At 40.9% G+C, this 18148-nt stretch overlaps 1 protein-coding gene across 1 annotated transcript in view; it reads right to left on the bottom strand.

The window, feature by feature from the left end:
- The window catches only part of LOC104160108 (protein crumbs homolog 1-like), a 75681-nt gene extending 59981 nt beyond the window's left edge, over positions 1-15700 (bottom strand). The window contains 6 exon segments of the mRNA XM_009698166.1: positions 3163-3345; positions 4588-4727; positions 8168-8363; positions 14305-14941; positions 14943-15006; positions 15570-15700. Of these exon segments, the coding sequence (XP_009696468.1) occupies positions 3163-3345; positions 4588-4727; positions 8168-8363; positions 14305-14941; positions 14943-15006; positions 15570-15700 (1351 nt within the window).
- Positions 15701-18148: the final 2448 nt, after the last annotated feature.

Genomic DNA, 18148 nt, shown 5'->3' with positions numbered 1-18148 from the left:
CTAGGATCAGGCATATATACAATGGCCTCAAAGAGTTTCTAGCTGGGATAAAGTCTCCAGAATGGGATTTTTATATTTTATTTTTAAGAATCAAATTATGTAAATAATTTTGTTTGCAGATTTGTTCCAACACTTTTAGTAGGACTACTGACTATTTTTCAAGTCACCTGAACAATCACTATCTATAAGAAGATACTGCCAGATAATATTTATTCCTTTCTCCCAGCTGGGTGGGGAAATGTTTTATCCTGACATAGGCATGTGTTAAGGCTCCATTATCTCCTGCCCTTGGGGCTAAAACTGTAGTCCAAAAAGGTAGATATTCTCAGTTTTTCAGTTGAACTACGGTAATTTGTTTGCAATCTTATCCAGTAAGTTCAAAGATGCCATTTTATGCTTGTTAAAAAATTGGCAACCACCCTCAATTTGATGACGTCTTTCCATTGATTTCAATGGCTTTTGGATCAGGCCCTCACAGTGCAGGGTATGTGGATTATTATTTCTTCATATAAGCCTGAACAGTGAAGTATGATTATCATGTTCTGTGAGTGGTTCACTGAGGAAAGAGGTATAATAAAATACTGAATGGGATTTATTAAAGAAAATCATTGTCCTGTTTCAATAGGAATCTGAGGTTTTATATCTAAAGCACATACAACTATTCAGGTGTTGAGACTGGAAGAACTCCTGACCTACAGCCGCAGAAATGTATGTCTTTGGCTGTCAATGAAATGTACTGATACCCAGATGAAAGGATCTGACCTTTTTTCCAGCTGACTGTTGGTTCGTATACATTAGATAAGCACCCATATACTGAATGATCCTGATCAGGGATTCATGTGCTACCTTGGCTCATACTACTGCTATCAACTCTAATCCTAAATCATCTTTAATTCCCATTAAAACATGCGGTTTATTTATTATGAATTTGGCTATAATTGGTGAAATTACTTATCACTGTCAGAAGTGAATGTTTCCACTCCACCCTATAGGCTTTTTGTGTCAACGCTTCTGACATACAAGGAGGCTGAGGCTCATTTTGAGCACTTTCTACTTCCACGTTTCCAGGGGGAAGAAGGGCCAGAGAGAAATGCACAGTGCTACTGGGGGGACTGGGGAGGTTGGCTGCATTGTACCTAAGGGCTGTTAGAGCAAAGCCTGGGAGCCTAGGATGCTAGGTGCCAGTTAGAGCAATCCTGCTGTTTTCTCAATAAATATGTAAACTGCTTGACAACGTTCTATCTCACACAGGCCAGGGAAAAAAAAAAAAAAAAAGAGTTTAAAATTTAGGCCATGCTGAAAAACAAAGGCAGGGAAGGAGCTCACAAGAGTAGCAAGATTAACCTTGTTTTGCCATTATTTTGCAGCATGTTACTGAATGAAATTTCACATGCAGCTTTTACAACCATCCCTGTTAAAGATCATATTCTTCCTGTCTCCAGCGGTCTGGGCACACTGTGTGGTAAGAATAACTATTTTGTTTTTTTTTTTTTTTCTAATGGAAGTTATATATAGCATCCCACAGGTATGTGGATAACTAAATTTACATAAGGTTTCAAAAAATGTAATGTGATTTGCATATGAAGTCTGCAGAAATGTCAAGGTTTCCAGGACTTATTTCAGTCACACTTTGGAGAGTCCTGCATTGTGATTGACGAGCTTATCTATTGAAAGAATTGATTTAAGATTAATACATTTAAATAGACTCTGACACTCTTTTTTTCAGACCAGTCAGAGTCTGCCTGTATTCCCTGGGGAGTAAAAGAGTCCTCCATGTGGATGAAACCAGCAGAATCATAACCCAAATCAGGCAAACAAGACAGGTGAAGGCAATTGATAAGGAAATGATAGGATAAAGGATGATGATTAAACAGGGAAACACCTTCTAGGCTGTCTCACAGAGCATAGAAGTTTTTAAATTAGGGCAAGAGGGGAGGAAAAGAAGCTCGAGAGCTGGACATCGCTGGAAGGAAGCGAAGAGAAAGAAGTGGTATGTGAAGAGGTAAGGGTGCCTGGGGGTTATTGCCAGCCTTAGTAGAAGCCTCATATTATACTGTCTTAGGCAGAACAAAAGAACAACAGCAACACTTAGTGACAGGATAGGGAAGGACAGTTAAGGGGGAGGGATGGAACAAAAGCAAACAAGTCTTAATGCCACTTTGAAGAAAAATAAATGGGGAATTCAGAGGGAAAGTTGTGCTCTCCATATCCTTTTGTACCTGCTATGTTAGAGACAGTAGTCATGCAACTCACTGCGAGACACAGGAAAGTTTATAAGCTGCTCAGGAGATGAATAGAATGAGAAATTGAAGACTGGTTAAATTAATTAAACTATTAATTATTTTTTCCTTCAGAAGGAACAAGAGAATGGAATTGACAGAAAAATACTGTAGACCCAGAAATGTACAATCCAAACCCAACTTGTTTGTGGCTGTGCTTTAGCAGGCTGTGTTAAATGCAAATCTTAACACATCTTTCTTAGGATTATGGTTATCTATAGGATTATGGCTATCTGTAATTTTGATAGCTTGCCCTTAAGGGAATAAACTGATGTACACAACTTGGAATTATTTTTCATTTAAGCTGTAGAACATCACCAACACACTACACGGCCAAATTTGTACAAAATGTTGCTTTGTGCTCAGATGAAGAAGCATCCCTGCCAGTCCCCAGCGCCGCTATGTGGAATTGCGCGAGGAGTGTACAGCCAGAAACACCGACAGCTTGGGCGTGTTGTTTTATGAAAGCACTCTCTCATTTATTTCATTGTTTTCACTCATGTAATATAATACCTGTGCCCAGTGAACTTCAAAGTCACGATAAAGCACCCGCTAACGAAGCTTATGGTGTAATTCAAGCAGATGCAGTTATGAATGATGAAGCTTTGCGGACGAGGCGGTGGAAGTGGCCACATCTCTGCTGCTGCCTTAGGGCCTGTACCTGGCGCCTGCTGCTGCCCTCCTGGGTTCGCAACCTGTGCGGCCACCTCCCTTTGTTAGGTACAACTCCCCCCGAAAGGCGTGTGCGGTCACCGCCAGAGGGACCCTTTGCGCCATGACACCTTAAAACACCTAACATTTTTAAAGATTTATTTAAAGCCAGGCCTAAACAACAGGATACTGCAGTACATCATTTCCTAAGCTTTCACGGAAGGAATCTTACCGGTAAAGCCTGGCTTACAGCTACAGATATAGCCCTCGGCCTTGTCGTAGCTGAAGGCCGGCGGTAGGCCTGGGACGCTCCCGTAGTGGCTGGCCCAGGAGCGCTCCACGCAGTCCCCCCCAGAGAGGCAGGGGCTGCTGCGGCACTCCCCCACGTCCTCCTCGCAGCGGGAACCCGCATAGCCTGCGGAGAGCCGTGAGGAGAAGGCATTTAATTGACGCGCTATTCATTCATTCCAGACCCGAAAATACCATTGTGAATATATACTGTGAATATTAGATGCGCTTGGTTTCAGGCTGTCATGTGCTAAAAGATTTCCTCTGCTTCTGGAAAGTGTGACTGTTTCCTTGTGGCTCCCTGTCAGGGCTCAGCAGCAGGGTACTGCTGTGGCTATCGTGTGATAGCTAGCTGAGCTCTGCTGTGCTGTACAGACTTTGGGGTTTTTTTAGGAAGAAACGTGGAGATCCGTGTGGATAACAAGGCGCTGCATTGTGGTGTCAATATGCTCTCGGGTTGTGTGAAGTTTTCCTTCTCTTTTGCACCACCTTCCTACAACACAGGAGGGCACGGAGTATAAATTATTTGGTGTTTGTAAAGTGCTTTATCTGGAGTTTGAGGTGCCACGGAACTCCCCGTTCTCTGGAAAATGCTAAGGGTTCTGCCTAATTTTTCTGTTTCTAATGCACCAAGAACTGTGTAGTCCAACACCACTGTGGCATTTACTCCTTATAGTGTGCCGTGCTCCTGCACCTTCAGTAAGGACACGGATGTTAAACTTTCTAGAGACGCTTTTTGTAGTTAGTCTGTGTGCTGAAAGATTCACAGTCTCTCAAGGATGCAGCGTCTGAGTCCCCACTGGGGGCAAGGAGCCTTTTCACAAATGGCTGGGCGTGCAAGCATTGTTGGTAGAGGAGAACACAGCCCAGCGTGTTTCACCCTGCGCTGCTAGACAGAAGAACTTGCACTGGGGATATGAAGGAGACCAATGCCCCAGTATAACCCCTAGTTTAATTTTTATTCATAAACAGACAACATTTTGCATTGAAAAGTAAGTTTTTAGACTGGTTTAAAGGTCACGTTAATGAAAACTAAAAAAGGGTCAGCCGCAGCAGTGGTTCATGTATCACATGGGTTGAAGGATTAAGCAACTCGGAGATATTTGACTTATCTCCTGTCTTGACTCCATTAAAATGGCACTTTTGGTTTTGCGCACTTTTGCTGTGCAGGGAAATCAAGCCTTAGCTGGAAAAGAGAACAACTTAGCCATAGGGCTCTGACTTATGATGAGTGAAGCCCATCTAAACACAAGCCCATAGAGTATTTTTAAGGTTAGGTAGTTTCAACCTTTTATTGTATCAGCAAAAAAATGAAGACATATCTACTACACAGGGAAAGAGAGTGTTCATAAGAGAACTTGCAACTTACCTGGCCAACAGTGGCATGTGTAATTGTCAGCGTTGTCCTCACAAGTGCCATTATTGTAGCACGGTTGTGACCAACATAAGGGAGTTAGGGTCTCACAGTGCAGGCCCATAAATCCAGTACCAGTACAGTTGCAGCTGTACCTGCAAGACAGAATGCAATCTTTACTCTAGCTGGAAGTCACGAGATCTGGGCTTTGTTCCCAAACCTGCGTAGGCTTCTTGTGTAGCCTTGGCTAGCAGCTCGCACAGTTGAATCCAGGCTCGAGACCACCATCTGGTGCTCTAGGAGAAACCACAGAAACTGGGAACCAACAATGAGCTTTTTCCTGAAATATGTGGTTTTGTCTGGGGAAAAAACTGCTTGCATATTCAAATTGGTTTTAACAGATCATTTCTTCTAAGAATTATTGATTTTTTTTTTTTCTTCTTTTTTTTTAATTTTGGGGGAAAAAAGTTTCTGTTATTTCCAATGCAATTTTTATAGGCTTAACATTATTCACAAAATGAAACAGGGAGAGGCAGTAAGTCTGTTAGTATCCCTTTCTCTTGGACTGGTAGAAATGGAATTGGCAAAATAAGGCAATTTCTGTTCCTCGACTAAGTGATATTTTCTCCTTGATGAAAAACAATATTTTATCGTTAGAACAAAAATGTCAATTGCTTGCATAGTTCCAATAATAACAGTAATATGACCTTACTTTTGATAGCAATGTTACTATTATGGGTTTAGAAGTAAACAAACTACCTGCACATTGTTCATTAACATATAGTAATCGGTAATGTCTGGGGTTTTTTATTTGTGCTTTTTTTCAAGTGAGCTAATTATTACCAAATAGATAATGCCTATGCTTAGGACATAAGGTATAAGGTCAACTTGTACATGTCATAAGAAAAGACAGGTTTTTGCACGATAACTGTTAAATGTGCATGCTTGGATGATCGTTGTCTAATAATAGTTATCAAAACCAAAAATCTACTCTTATTTTTTTATTTGACATTAAAACGATACACTGGTTATTGTATAATTGAAATCGGGGAATCTTGCTGAACAAGAGATAAGTATGCTTATTTGATAACTTCTGTGCTTAATATCTAAGTCTTAGACTTGGAATAAATATACGGAGAGAAAGCGAAATTGTTGAACATGAGGGAACATCAGAGAACAACTGGCTTCTGCGGTCTAACGGGCCAAAAAGCGTAAACTTTTTACTACACTATTTAAGTGTACATAAGCAGAAACTTCTGGCAGGCCAGTTTATTACTAGTGTATGGACTATTCTTAAATCAAAATCAGAGATGACTTAGACCAGGTGGCATTTGAATTTAGGATATAAAAAGTAATGAGGAAGATGTGAATCAGAAAAATAATTTTCATTTTGAGGTATGTTCTCAAAACAGAAGTCTCTTTCTTCTGCTCTGTTTTTCACACATTTCTTCCATGTGCCTTCAGTTTGGTGCTGTTCAGCTTTGTGGTGAAAGATTTTTTTTCTGCCTTAGTCCATGCTCCTTTTTCCCTTTGGTCCAGAATCAGAGCGCCGTGAGGAATATTCACAACTCACTGCTTAATGTGAAGCCCCACCTGTGTGCCTTTTTTCTTGGGTATCTTTAAGTGTTTGACACTGCTGTCGACCTTCAGGGACTCTGGAGGGTGCCCTGCTTGTGTGCAGGCTATGACTGAGCAGGCAGATGGCTTTTTCTATTAAGAGTGATACTCTTAGATACTCTGCCTAACATATTTTTTGGGCTTTCTGTTTGATGTTTTCACAATATGCAGAAAGCAATATCTGCAGATGTTCTTTCCTGTGCAATCAAAAGAGCATTGAAGGTCCTGGGAATATTTTCTATGGAAAAAAGGCTTGGAGCATGCAGAGGTATCCTCTGTGTCTGTGCACACCAGGTTTCGTAGGTCCAGCTAAGGCACCTCTGTAAATTTTTGAGTTTAAATAAGAAATGTTAAATAATGCGAAACTCTTTTTCTAAGAGATCAAGTTCTACTTTGTTGCATTCATGAAACATCACTGGAAGATCAGTCTGAAATTTGGGAGAGAATTCAGTTCGGTGTTTGTGTTTATGGCTTTTAATGCTAAATCTGTTGCCTCGCACACTTCTGTGAGAGCTGGTGGCACACACAAAAGCCTCAGTTGTACTGTAGCATTAGTCAGAAAAGGAGAACTACTGTTTAAAGACTACAAGTCTTCATTTAACCCAAAAAATACACAAAAGAAAGGCAATTGCTAGACACCCTTCTGTTTTGAATTGCTTTGTTGTCCAACACTTTTCATCATGTAACAAATGTGGTAAGAGCTCCAATCATTCTCCAGATATCCTGCAGTATTACAAGCCAATTAAAATTGCTCTTACATGTACCTCGGCTTTAAAAGCTAGGAGAAAAAGGAGTAGGATTAAGTCCGGCCTGATTGAGCATCCCAGTTGCTCACCTCATGCATGTATCCTCAAAAGGCTTGCAGGTTACTAAGTGGGTCTGCTGTGAATTAGTCAGGTGCAAAGTGACCTCCCTCTCCCTGCTGTCATGCTTTAGCTACACTGGAAAAAAGCAAATTGCTTTGTCCTGTTCAGAGTGATTCAGCGCTGCTGAAAAGGAGCTTCGCAAGGTTGGGGCCATGTCACCACACTGTACAAAATCTCATTCCCAGAACATGATCTCTTCCCCCTCTCATTCAAGGCAAGCATGCCTTTTGCTGATGCGAGTTTTGGACTGATTTTTGGAGCACTAAAATCTTCAAAACTGTTTTATAAAAACTGGGAAATATATGAGAGATTACTAATCTTATACTGGCGAGAGAAGCACCTGCATGAATACACTTATGAACTTTCAGACTGACCTTATACATACGTATTTTCAGTTTGGGAATCTCATGCTGAGTATGCAAAGCCGGCATTGGTGAATGAAGGCCAGAGCTCTGGCTGCCTGGGCTGCACTTGGACCTCTGTGTAGGGCTATTAATAGCAGGTGGAGAAGTTCACTTTTCTGTTGCCTTGTATTATCTTTATTTAGTTTTTTTTTTCTTTGCCCATGGACTGCAGTTTTTTTTGAATAAGGAGCTGTTGTCCTATATGCCTGTGAAGTTCCCGACACAATTCCTAATGATATCTATTACTATGGTTACTGTTAGGGTTTTCCTCTGCCTCTCTTTCCTAATGCTTCAGTCTGTTGGTGTGGGCAGCTGCTGTTGGCAAATTCAATTTTATACACTCCCACATCCCTCTTGGAAACTAAAGTTTGATAAGCATTAGAAAGAGAATTAATCTCTAAATGACAGTCCTCTGGATGGACAAACAATATGTTGTAAATATTTGAAGTGAAAGTACAAACATGAAAAACGTACTTCTTGGTCATTCTTTGCCATAAATATTTTGTTGTCCTATTGGCTCTGACACTCGACTTGCATTTTTAATCCTTTTCAAAGTTAAACTGAAATCAGTGCAGGATCAAGGACTAAAATCCAGAGTTTGAAATGAAATCAGCTACCTGGCAGTGCAGGCTCTGGTAGCCTTCCCGTCTGCAAACAGAGGAGCTGCTAGCCCCTCACATTAGCTTTACCGGGCTGCAGAAGACATACCTGTTGGCACTGTCCATGCACTGTCCCCCGTTGAGGCACGGCCGGCTGACACACTCGTCGATGTTGGTTTGGCAGAGGTCACCGAGGAAGCCTGGCGCACAGGAGCAGGTGAAGCTCCCCAGGGAATCGTGGCAGGTTGCACCGTTCAGGCACGGCTGGGACGAGCACTCATCTATTTCCAGCTCACAGTTCGTGCCTTCAGAAGGAAAGAAAACAAGCAAACCCCAAACTTAGGAGATAGTTAGTTTTAGAGATCTCAGCAGGGACTGTTTTAGGTACAATATTCACATAATCTTTTTTTTTTTAAAGCAATTCCCTATTTTTAAAAGCCATTTCCTCCTCAATGTGCATTGCAAGACTAGTTTTCCAAGGCTTGGGAGAATTTACAAAAGAACAAACCAACTGTTATTCACAAGAATAGGTAGAATAACAACTTTTTATGTTAGCTTGAACATGGAAACAGAATGAACTAATTTTCAGATTATTCAAACCATGCTACTATCCTATTTATATAATACAGAAGTGACTAGTACGTTAATGACCTTGGAAGAGTCCATTTAAAGCTGCACAGTTAATTGAATTTATTGGGAAGCTGTCTATTTAGCTGGGTTTTATTGCTTAATTTTCTTTAAGATTTAGCAAGGTGTAAATAAATCAGTCTATGATGCCATGTTTGCAACAGGTCAGAATCTTGGAGCTGTTCTTCAGAGATAATTGATAGAATTGATAGAATCAGTTCTAATATTAGATTACAGCTATTTATGATAGTTGGCAGGTTAAATATACACTCCTTTTTCTTATCTCTAGGACAGTCCAGGAGACACTAAGAAAATTTCATAATTAATGCCTTGCAGCTCCTGCTTTGATTATTTCAGGGTTTTGTATGCTTATGCACTTACTTAGTATTTTGATTAATAGAATGATAATTTTAAAAAAATAATTTTCACCTGTCAAGTTAGGTTGAGTTTTAACAGCTTTAACAGTTTTAACAGCTACAGTATCAGCCACAGAATAGATGGAAAATGGCAAATTATAATGAAGAAGCTGCTTTTAAGAGGACTTCCCTATCTTTTACTTGGCTTACCAAAGTTAGCAGTAGTAGTGTAAATAGTTCTCAGGGGAATTTCCCACTTGAATCTGTAGTCCTGAGAATGGGTTCCATTTTTTTGAGAGGTGGGGTTTTCAATACAAGATGGTGGGTCAGGTTTCAAAAGATGGGAACAGACGTGTTTTGATAACAGGTATTATCTTAGGAGCTCACCTCTAATTCTTTCTTTATGTTGTTTTTGCCAGCTCTGTCCTGCTGTGAAATTTGTATGTTTTGACTCAGAACGTCTTTCTCAAAATACAGAGATTGCTAATATTTAGCACTATTACTTGAGTACTAATTTATTTTGACCCTTTTGAATGTAACATTTTTGTTTAAAAAAAAATAATCCATATTATGGATAAATACCTGGAATTATCTTAAAATGCCAAAACAAAATTTGAGGATGTTAGCTCATAACTATTTTTCATTGTATTTAAACATGAAAGTCCAAGTTCATCTTTCCAGTAGTTAAGAAATATTACTGCTGTAATTTTAGAGAATGTATTTTTATAGTTCCTTGAGACCACTTATAGAACACTGGATGGGTGAAGTTGCTGCTCCCGTGCCTCCAGTTTAAGGTTCACTGCTCATCTAGCCGCTACTTTCGGCGGGAGCGTACCGCGAGACCCTAGAACAGGAACGCTCTCTTATGGCTTTATGGTAATGTACATTGCATCCAGATATAGTGAGCAATCCCTCTGTGGTCATTGCCCTGTGAATTCGCTGTAATTGTAAACAATGTGTTTGCAGAAGTATGTCTAGTGACCGTAAATCTGCCAGAGCTTGTTAACAGCTTACTGTGAACACTAAAAATCATGTGACAAAACAAGCCCTGTTCAACTGATCCTCAGTTCAGCCAAATTTAAAACTACAGGCCTGAGAACAGCCTGACGATTAACGTGAGAACATAGCGTTGTTGTTTTCGTTCATGTCTTTAATCTATCAAGCCCAGTAACCTGCCTTCGGCAATGTTGCCTCAGAAGAACACTCCTCTCTCTATAATGCATCCAGCCAATGCAATATGCCATGCAAATGGGGGGAAATCCTTCCTAGCCTCTACTGAATCTGCTGTCAGGCTTTCTTATATGTGAAGAAGAGAGATGAAAACATTAGATCTGTATTTGCACCTCAGTCTAACATTCTGTCAAGAATATGCTCTATGCCAAATATCATATGCGGGGAAGGAAAAAAAGCACCAACGAGCCCTGCCACAGTTATTGCATGGGGCTACACCATCAAGAGCAAAGGTGTCCCCTCCTAGAGCAGGCAGAGTATTTAAGCAGATACCAAACCGCACAAGTGGTTTGAATTGAAAGACTGGGAAGGTGGATATAAGTGATATTTATAACTTTTGTGGTTTCTTTGAAGAACTAAGATTATTTCTTACACCTCTTGCTTTTCAAACGAGTCCTACTGTGCACTTCTTTGTACAGACCCAGCCAATAAAAAGTAAATGCAAGCGAGGATGAAAGAAATAAAAAAACATTTTCAAACTTGCCTGCCTACAGATATGGTGTAATATCACCTTCTGGTCAAAGGTACTAGGGGTTTGCAGGCTCAATGTAGTTCCAGGAGGACCTGCAACTTCTTAGTATGGCTGGAAATGGGTATCCATTTCCTTCCACTCTCCTGTGCTATAGTGCTGCACTCAGGCACAGCAGGTACAGAGGACTGTCCCCAAATTCCTCAATCTGTATATAGTAATCTTGCGTGCCATCATCTGGATGGAGAGTGTCAGGTAGCTATTTTCTAGGCACCAGCTTTGAAGGGACAGGAAGAGAGTTCATCAAAAATTAGACAGAGGGAAGAGTTCAGTTTCTTGGAGCTAGGCTCGTCCTTTTGGTGTGCAGGTCTGTGCTAACCACCAGTTACCTGTATGGATGCACAGATGTAAGTTGTTACAGGTCTTGCAACACTGTGCTACGCAGACGCAATGGGAGGAAAACAGCGAGGCTAAATCCGGTCAGAAGTTTCAGCGCCATGAAGTTATGGACTGTGACAAGCACACTTTGGGTGTATGTGCCCTCTGCTAATCTTTATTTTGAAAACCTTTGACAAGTGGTCAATACTGCAGGACTCCTCTGGCACCACAGTCTTGTGCTTAGGAATCTCAACAGAGCTGATAACCTGGGCTGAATCCTCCGCTCAGGCTGGCTAGGGTGCAAGGTGGGGAGTGCTGGTTTGAAACCTGAAAGCTGAGGAAGGAAACAGGCTTTCCACTTCGTTGGCAATTGCTGTTGGACGGACAATGTCGTTTGCTATTGATATCCACAATGACACTGCCATGAGCCTGTTGGGAAGTGAGATCTGTACTTGAGGTACTTCATCCCATGGTAGAGGCTGCTGTGCCACTTCTTGCCTTTAAATGCCTGAGAGTTATGATGCATCTGCTCTAAATATTTGCATGGCATATACGTTATTTATAAGAATACTGCATGAGAACCTAAAGATCTATCAGGAATAATTTCCTCATCTTGTACAGAGTTCATCCCAGCTATGGTTACATCATAGTAAAAGTTATTGCACAAAGAATGAATCTAGTCCATTGTGCCTATTTCATCCATCACTGAAACACTTTCTTCTGCTGTTGTCTTGGGCTAAGGCTGGGTTTTGGAACTGCCATGCACCCCTGATAATTCACACTAAAATGTTCACTGGCAATGGAGGACTGGCTTCAGCTGTGTCCAGCAAGGTAATTAATGTACCTAGCTGTGGGTAATAACAGGCTCTTGCACCGTGCTCTGTTGGGGTGAATTAAAAGCAAGTGCAATTAGTGCAATGGAGGAAAAAAGGCATTTGATCAAGGTAGCCAGCAAAACTTCAACAAACCAATTGAGCTTCATTATTTAACAGCTGTGTGACACATGTCTTGTAAATAATCTCACACATGCAGAACATTATCATAGAAACTGCAGATTTCATGCTAAATTTTCCAGTCTTTGGCTCTTGGTGCGTTCTAACCTCTTCCATTTGTGTAAGAATTATGTGTGACATTTCTCAGCTATTTTAAGAAGTGCTGCAGCATACCAGTCATACAAAATAGCAGTCATAGCCCGTGAAACAAGTAGCAACTGCAGCCAGTAACTCAAGCATTTGGTTAACATTACTGCTGTAGATTTACAGTACATTCTCTACCTACATATCAAGAGATATAACCTTTTTAACATCTTAGGGAAATGAGATGAGGCTGGATGACTTCCCACAGTAATTCATGGTGTCAGGCCAGGATAATAATGGTTGGCAAGATCCCCTGGCAGAGTAAATGAGGGTTTTTATTACCAGTGGGGACACCTCGGGGCTTTCATCCAGTAATCCCTCTGGCTTGTGCATTTAGCGCGACTCACAGCAAGGTGCAGAAAACAACAAAAAAGCATGCTTCCGATAAATCATTTTGTTAAGTAGCCTTTAAAAGCTGGTGTTTTACTGCTGAAGGAACAGTCTGCTACTCCTCTATAGAATTATTATGATAAGTCTCTTTGCTGCTGGAAGGAGTGTCAGAGCTGTATGTCAAAACACTGCAGCCTCTTCTGCTTTGTATTTTAGAGCTCTTCTTCCTTGGCTCTCTCATTTCTTAACTTTACTTGGGTTGAGCGCAGAGCACTTGGTGACATTGCTGGATTTTTTGGTTGAGAGCAGAGAGCACCAGCCTGGGAAACAGCAGAATTCAATGATGAAAGTGGAGCAACACCAGCGGAGCGAGTTTCTTCTAGCAGCTTGTGTTGACCTAAATCTTGATTTCTTTCTGTTTGGGCTTTTTAAATGTATTTTTTCTCTCTTTGTCTCTAACGTGTATATTCTGCCTCTTTCAAACTGAGTTCCCGGGCAATGGATCCAGGCCTGGACCCCACTAACAGTGCCAGTTAAGCAAATACAGTTTCCTGAATACAACAGGAGGTCTGGGCTGAATCTGATCATTGCAGAGTAACCATGCTGGTTGTTAATAGGTTTTTTCCTTCCTTCTGCTCTTCGGCTTTTCCCCGGTTGTGTAGTTTTCTCCTCGGCTGGCCTGGGCTCAGACACCCGCTGGCAGCAGCGGGGTGGTGGGAAGGTAACAAGCTTCCTTCAAATAACATTCTCTGTGCTCATGAGGGTTATTAACCGAGGGCTGGCTTCCAACAAGTGCTGTGTCAGACACAGGAAAGCTGCTTTTTACCTCTGACTTCCCCTCCTGCATGGGGATTTGGGGATGGAGCTGTAAACCACATCTCTTATTTCTTATTCATTTGAATCACTTGAAGCAATAGCTGTTTTTTCCTCCCCTTTTGCTCTACGACTCTTTTTTCTTTGCTTACCTGACTGGCAATCTATCACTAAAATGCCTCCCCTTTTCTCCTTTTAATGATTCAGTGTGCTACCTCTTGCAGTCCTACCCCTGAATACAGCTTTGAAATTTGAAGGGAGCTATCTCCCACAAGGGTTATATGCTCTCCTGTAGAGGAAGTAGGCAAGAAAAATCACACCCATACCTTAAAAATGGAGCCACGTAAAACGGGATCATCAAAAAATGGGCAGTTTGGGAACCTGATAATACTTTTCTTTCTATTTAACTTACATAATATCCTAGTTGCAAATGAGTCCTCTGTTTCTGGGAAGGGCAGAGGAGAGGAAGTTAATGTGAAATGTCTAAGTTTAAGAGTACAGTCAGTCGTGATTTAGCAAATCAAGAAAGTCTAATTAGTCAAGCAAGTCAAACATAAGTTTTGTCTGAAGACCAAAAACTATGTATAGCACTCTGAAGACATGCATTTTGAGAATGTTTCTCTTAAAAGGAAATTTAACCTAGCCCTGTGACATAGTTTGATGTTCACAGAACCACTCTGTAGTTTTTGGTCAATGAGAGATTTCTTTAATCCTTCTCTGTCTGATATCAGTAGTTCACAGTGATACGGTGTGCATAATGGACCAACAGCCGCTGGTGCCGAAGCTGAAGGCAAGGTGGTAATACAGATATGACTAAATAAGTGTGTGGGCAGGGGAGTTGAACCTGGAACATGAATTATGATGGTTCTCCGCAATGACAATTAAAAATTGTTTTAATAGTGCTTACCTGTGTACCCAAGCGGACAGATGCAGTCATACTGTCCTATCTCGTTGAGACACGTTGCCCCATTCAGGCACGGATCTGACACACATTCATTCACTTCCAGGTCACAGTGCTTGCCTTGGTAGCCAGGGACGCAGTAGCAGGAGTATTCATCAACCCCATCCCTGCATACCGCTCCGTTGTGGCATGGTTCGGAAATGCATTCATCAAAATCCATTTCACAGAGTGTACCTGTGTATCCTGCACTACAAAGACAGGTGGGTCCAGCCAGGCCATTTTGGCAGGTGCCTCCATGCTCACAGGGGTTTGCATCACATACGCTGATGGCTATTTCACAGGTAGGTCCATGATACCCAGCAGGGCACTCACAAGTAAAGCTGAGGTTTCCAGCAGAGCTTAAACAGGTAGCGTTTTGAAGACAGGGGTTTGAGGAGCAAGGATCGGAGGTTTTATTGCAGAGTTCCTCCACACTGTCCACTGATGCGTCTGCACAACGGCAAGTATCATCTGTAGGACCAGCAACGCAAGTAGAGTTCTTTTGGCAAGAGTCTGACAGGCACCTGGAATCATTCCTCATGCAAAGTGACTCTAGAAAGGAAACACAAAAAATCCTGAGAACTTCCACAGCACTGGGAATAACCAAGAGTGAAAGAAGTGCAACTCTTAACACAAATGTGCTTCAAAACCAACAGCACCAACTGTTGGCTGTTGAAGAGAAAACAGGGCTGGTAACTGTGTGACTCATATTAGCAGACTAATAAATGTAAAATGAAAACAATTATGAAAATATGAGTAGGTTGTAATTTCCTCTTCTCGCCTCTTCTAACAACCATGGCCTGGAGCGTCAGGATTTCTTAACACTATATTAAGAGTATAGTTGCAACAATATCGGTGGGTGTCAACAGATATCCAACAATATGGAATGCATTTAGGTATATTTAAGACAAATTTTTTTTTTTACTAAAGAATGGAGTTGAACCACATTTTTCAGTTCAATACCACTTTGTATTCTTTTGTGGTAGAAGTTTTTCATATTAGATTTCAGCAAAGCTAAATGACTCAGATGGAGTTATAGCTCAAGTAAGTGGTTCAAACCATCATGCACTTTGACTTTGACTTCCTAATTATAAATAGTAACTTGACAGCTGTACAGCATTTCCACCACAAATAATCTCCAAAATACCTGAGATTCAAAATAGCCTTCTGAGAGCCATCCAGCCTCTGAGGCTGGAAGGACATGGTGAACACAGTGTAAATGTGTTTCTTACCCTCCAGGAGCTGAGCTCCTGTCAGTAATTAAAAGCCACTTCGAGTTGCCTTGCTGCTGTAAAGACTGGCTGACAATACCAATAGCTACTTCTCGCTTCCCAATCAAGGAGGACCGAGCAGTTACCGGCATTGTTCATAATCCACAACTGAGAAACACTGATAGAGTTAAAGCAGTGAAAGCAGTGAAGGATGTTCTTTCTAGTAAAAGAAAACAAGAATTTTCCATGAAACTGTATAAATTTTTTAAAATCATGGTCCTTTGTCTCCATAAGAAAATAAATAGCTGTCTTCAGATAAGCATAGCATACATATGTGGGTGTATACTTGCTGCCTTAAATTCAGTGTTGGGCATACTAAGCAATAGCAACATGGTGCAAAATACCGAGTGCCTGAGGTAGGTGTCTTGACCTGGGCTGAATCCTCTGCAATCACAGCTTCACTGCCAACAATATCGAGTGAGCTAGACTGAAGCTTGTATACTTTTATGTGTGCAATAATCAGGTCTCCCACATGCAACACAGACATAGGTGAAGAGTGCAGTTGGGTTCTATTGATCGCTAAATTAATCTTATAATATCATGTTGCTTCTGTTTTGACTTGCTATGGTTTTGGTACGAGTTAGTGGAAATGGTGTTAATCATCAGCACACATCCTGCAGTGTTTAAAAATTAAGTTACTTGCATATCAACTGACTCAAGGCTGCGGAGATGGTAAGACCCAAAGGGATGACTGCAAATGGGGTATTTGCTCTAGACCTCTATCTTGGTCTAAAGGTCAAGCTTTCGAATGCTGAGGAGAGGTTAGTGGAAGAAATCCTGGAGTTGCCTCCAAATACTGTGCTAGTAAAATGAAACAATGGCAGATCAAACCTCAGAGACAGTGATGAATGGAGAAGAGAAAAGCAAGTAATTATTTACTGAAATAAACCACCTAGAAGACAGGGACCATATAAATACTGACCTAAAAAGTCAAATGCATGTATAGTATTTTAATTCCTACTGATCAAATTGGAAAATCTGTTCTGGAGTATAATAAGAGTTCTAGCCGGTATAATTTTTTTCTTTTGCAACTGATTTTCACCATGTTACAAGAAATCATCTACTGTATGGTGAACATCTGAATACCATCAGATTTCTAATATGATTATGATGCGACATTCCTCAAAATATGAGGGTAAAACTGTAAAAAATATTTTGTATATTGCTAGAGAAAAAAATTACTTGTAACACAGGAGGGAAAAAAACCCAGTCATCTCTTGGCTAAGAATCTATGAAATAAAGCTGAATGTTCTTTTTGGAGAGAAGGTAATGATTCAGAAGGGAAAGACTAGTGAGCTGCAGAATGAAAGCTGCATTCAACGATCCATATGAGTCATGTAAACATCCTATTTTCTTCTTTCAATTTATCCTTTTATTCTGGAGTCTTGTTTGCAAATACAAAGGGTGCGTGTCTTCTACAGCAGTTACTTGAAAATGAATGGCAGAACAGTGTATGTTTGTGCAAACAGGGTGTTGTGGATGAGCTGAACTTCTTGGAGAAATTCAGACCCATCCGCCACCAGTCTCTAATTTCTTTCTGGTTCTTGGAACTGAGATTCAGGAGGGCGGACACTATACAGAAGGAGACGGGGCACTGAAACAGAAGCAGCATGTAGAGATGCTTATCAATAACTGGGTCTAGACTGATGCCGATAAAGTCCTGGGATGGATCCCTGGCCGGCTGGGAAAGTGAGAAGGTAGGGTTGGTCACCTGAGGGTAACAACCAACCACTGGGGATTGTCGTAGAATACAAACTGACTGATGAGGGTACATTTTCATAATGTGTATAAAACACATAATATAATTGAATCTGGTTTCTCCCAGGAAGGGGAAGAGGAGGAAGAAAGCCTTGGAAGGCTTTACTAGCTTAGGAAAGGCAGCTTATGTAGATAGGACATTATGATAATAAATGGAGAGGCAGGAAAAGTTATCGGTGTTTCGTTGTTGTGCCTTCTGACTTGAGGTGTACACAGGAGCAGCAGTGCCTCTGAGAATAAAAAGCACCAATCTGAATGACCTTGATGCTCATAAATAGGTAGATTTACTGAGTCAAATACCTAATTAATACTTGTTTGAACAAGTGGAACAGAGATTTATGTAGTAATATCAGTAGTAACAGTGACATCATAATTTAAAACAAACAGTGGTCTTAAGGATTACATAGAAATAGTTTCTCGATTGTTTCTTTTGGGGTCTTGCATGTATAAGTAAAACCTGAGAAATGTTTTTGTTTAAACTATTTTTAGCTGTTGTCATGCTCATATCACCAGAGATGCAGAGGAGAAACATCTAGAAAAGGTATGCACTTTTCTTGGTAAAGATTATCTTTATTTAATGCAGGCAAAGATAGACCTGATTAAGAAAGCAAGCTAAACATTGATTAGCAGGAGAACTGGAGCTTTACCTCCTGTTCTTTGAAGGAAAACAGGATAAAAATAGTACTTCTCTTTTAGCCTGCCTTTAAAATGACCATCCCCAAACCTGTTAACATTCAGTTTCGCACTGGGAGCAGATATTTCATCCTAATGCAGTGTCAGTT

This window comes from Cariama cristata, unplaced genomic scaffold, assembly GCF_000690535.1.
Source record: "Cariama cristata isolate BGI_N322 unplaced genomic scaffold, ASM69053v1 scaffold9434, whole genome shotgun sequence".
Classification (NCBI taxonomy): Eukaryota; Metazoa; Chordata; class Aves; order Cariamiformes; family Cariamidae; genus Cariama; species Cariama cristata.
The sequence above is the reverse complement of the archived record's forward strand: the minus strand, read 5'-3'. Positions and strand labels throughout refer to the sequence as shown.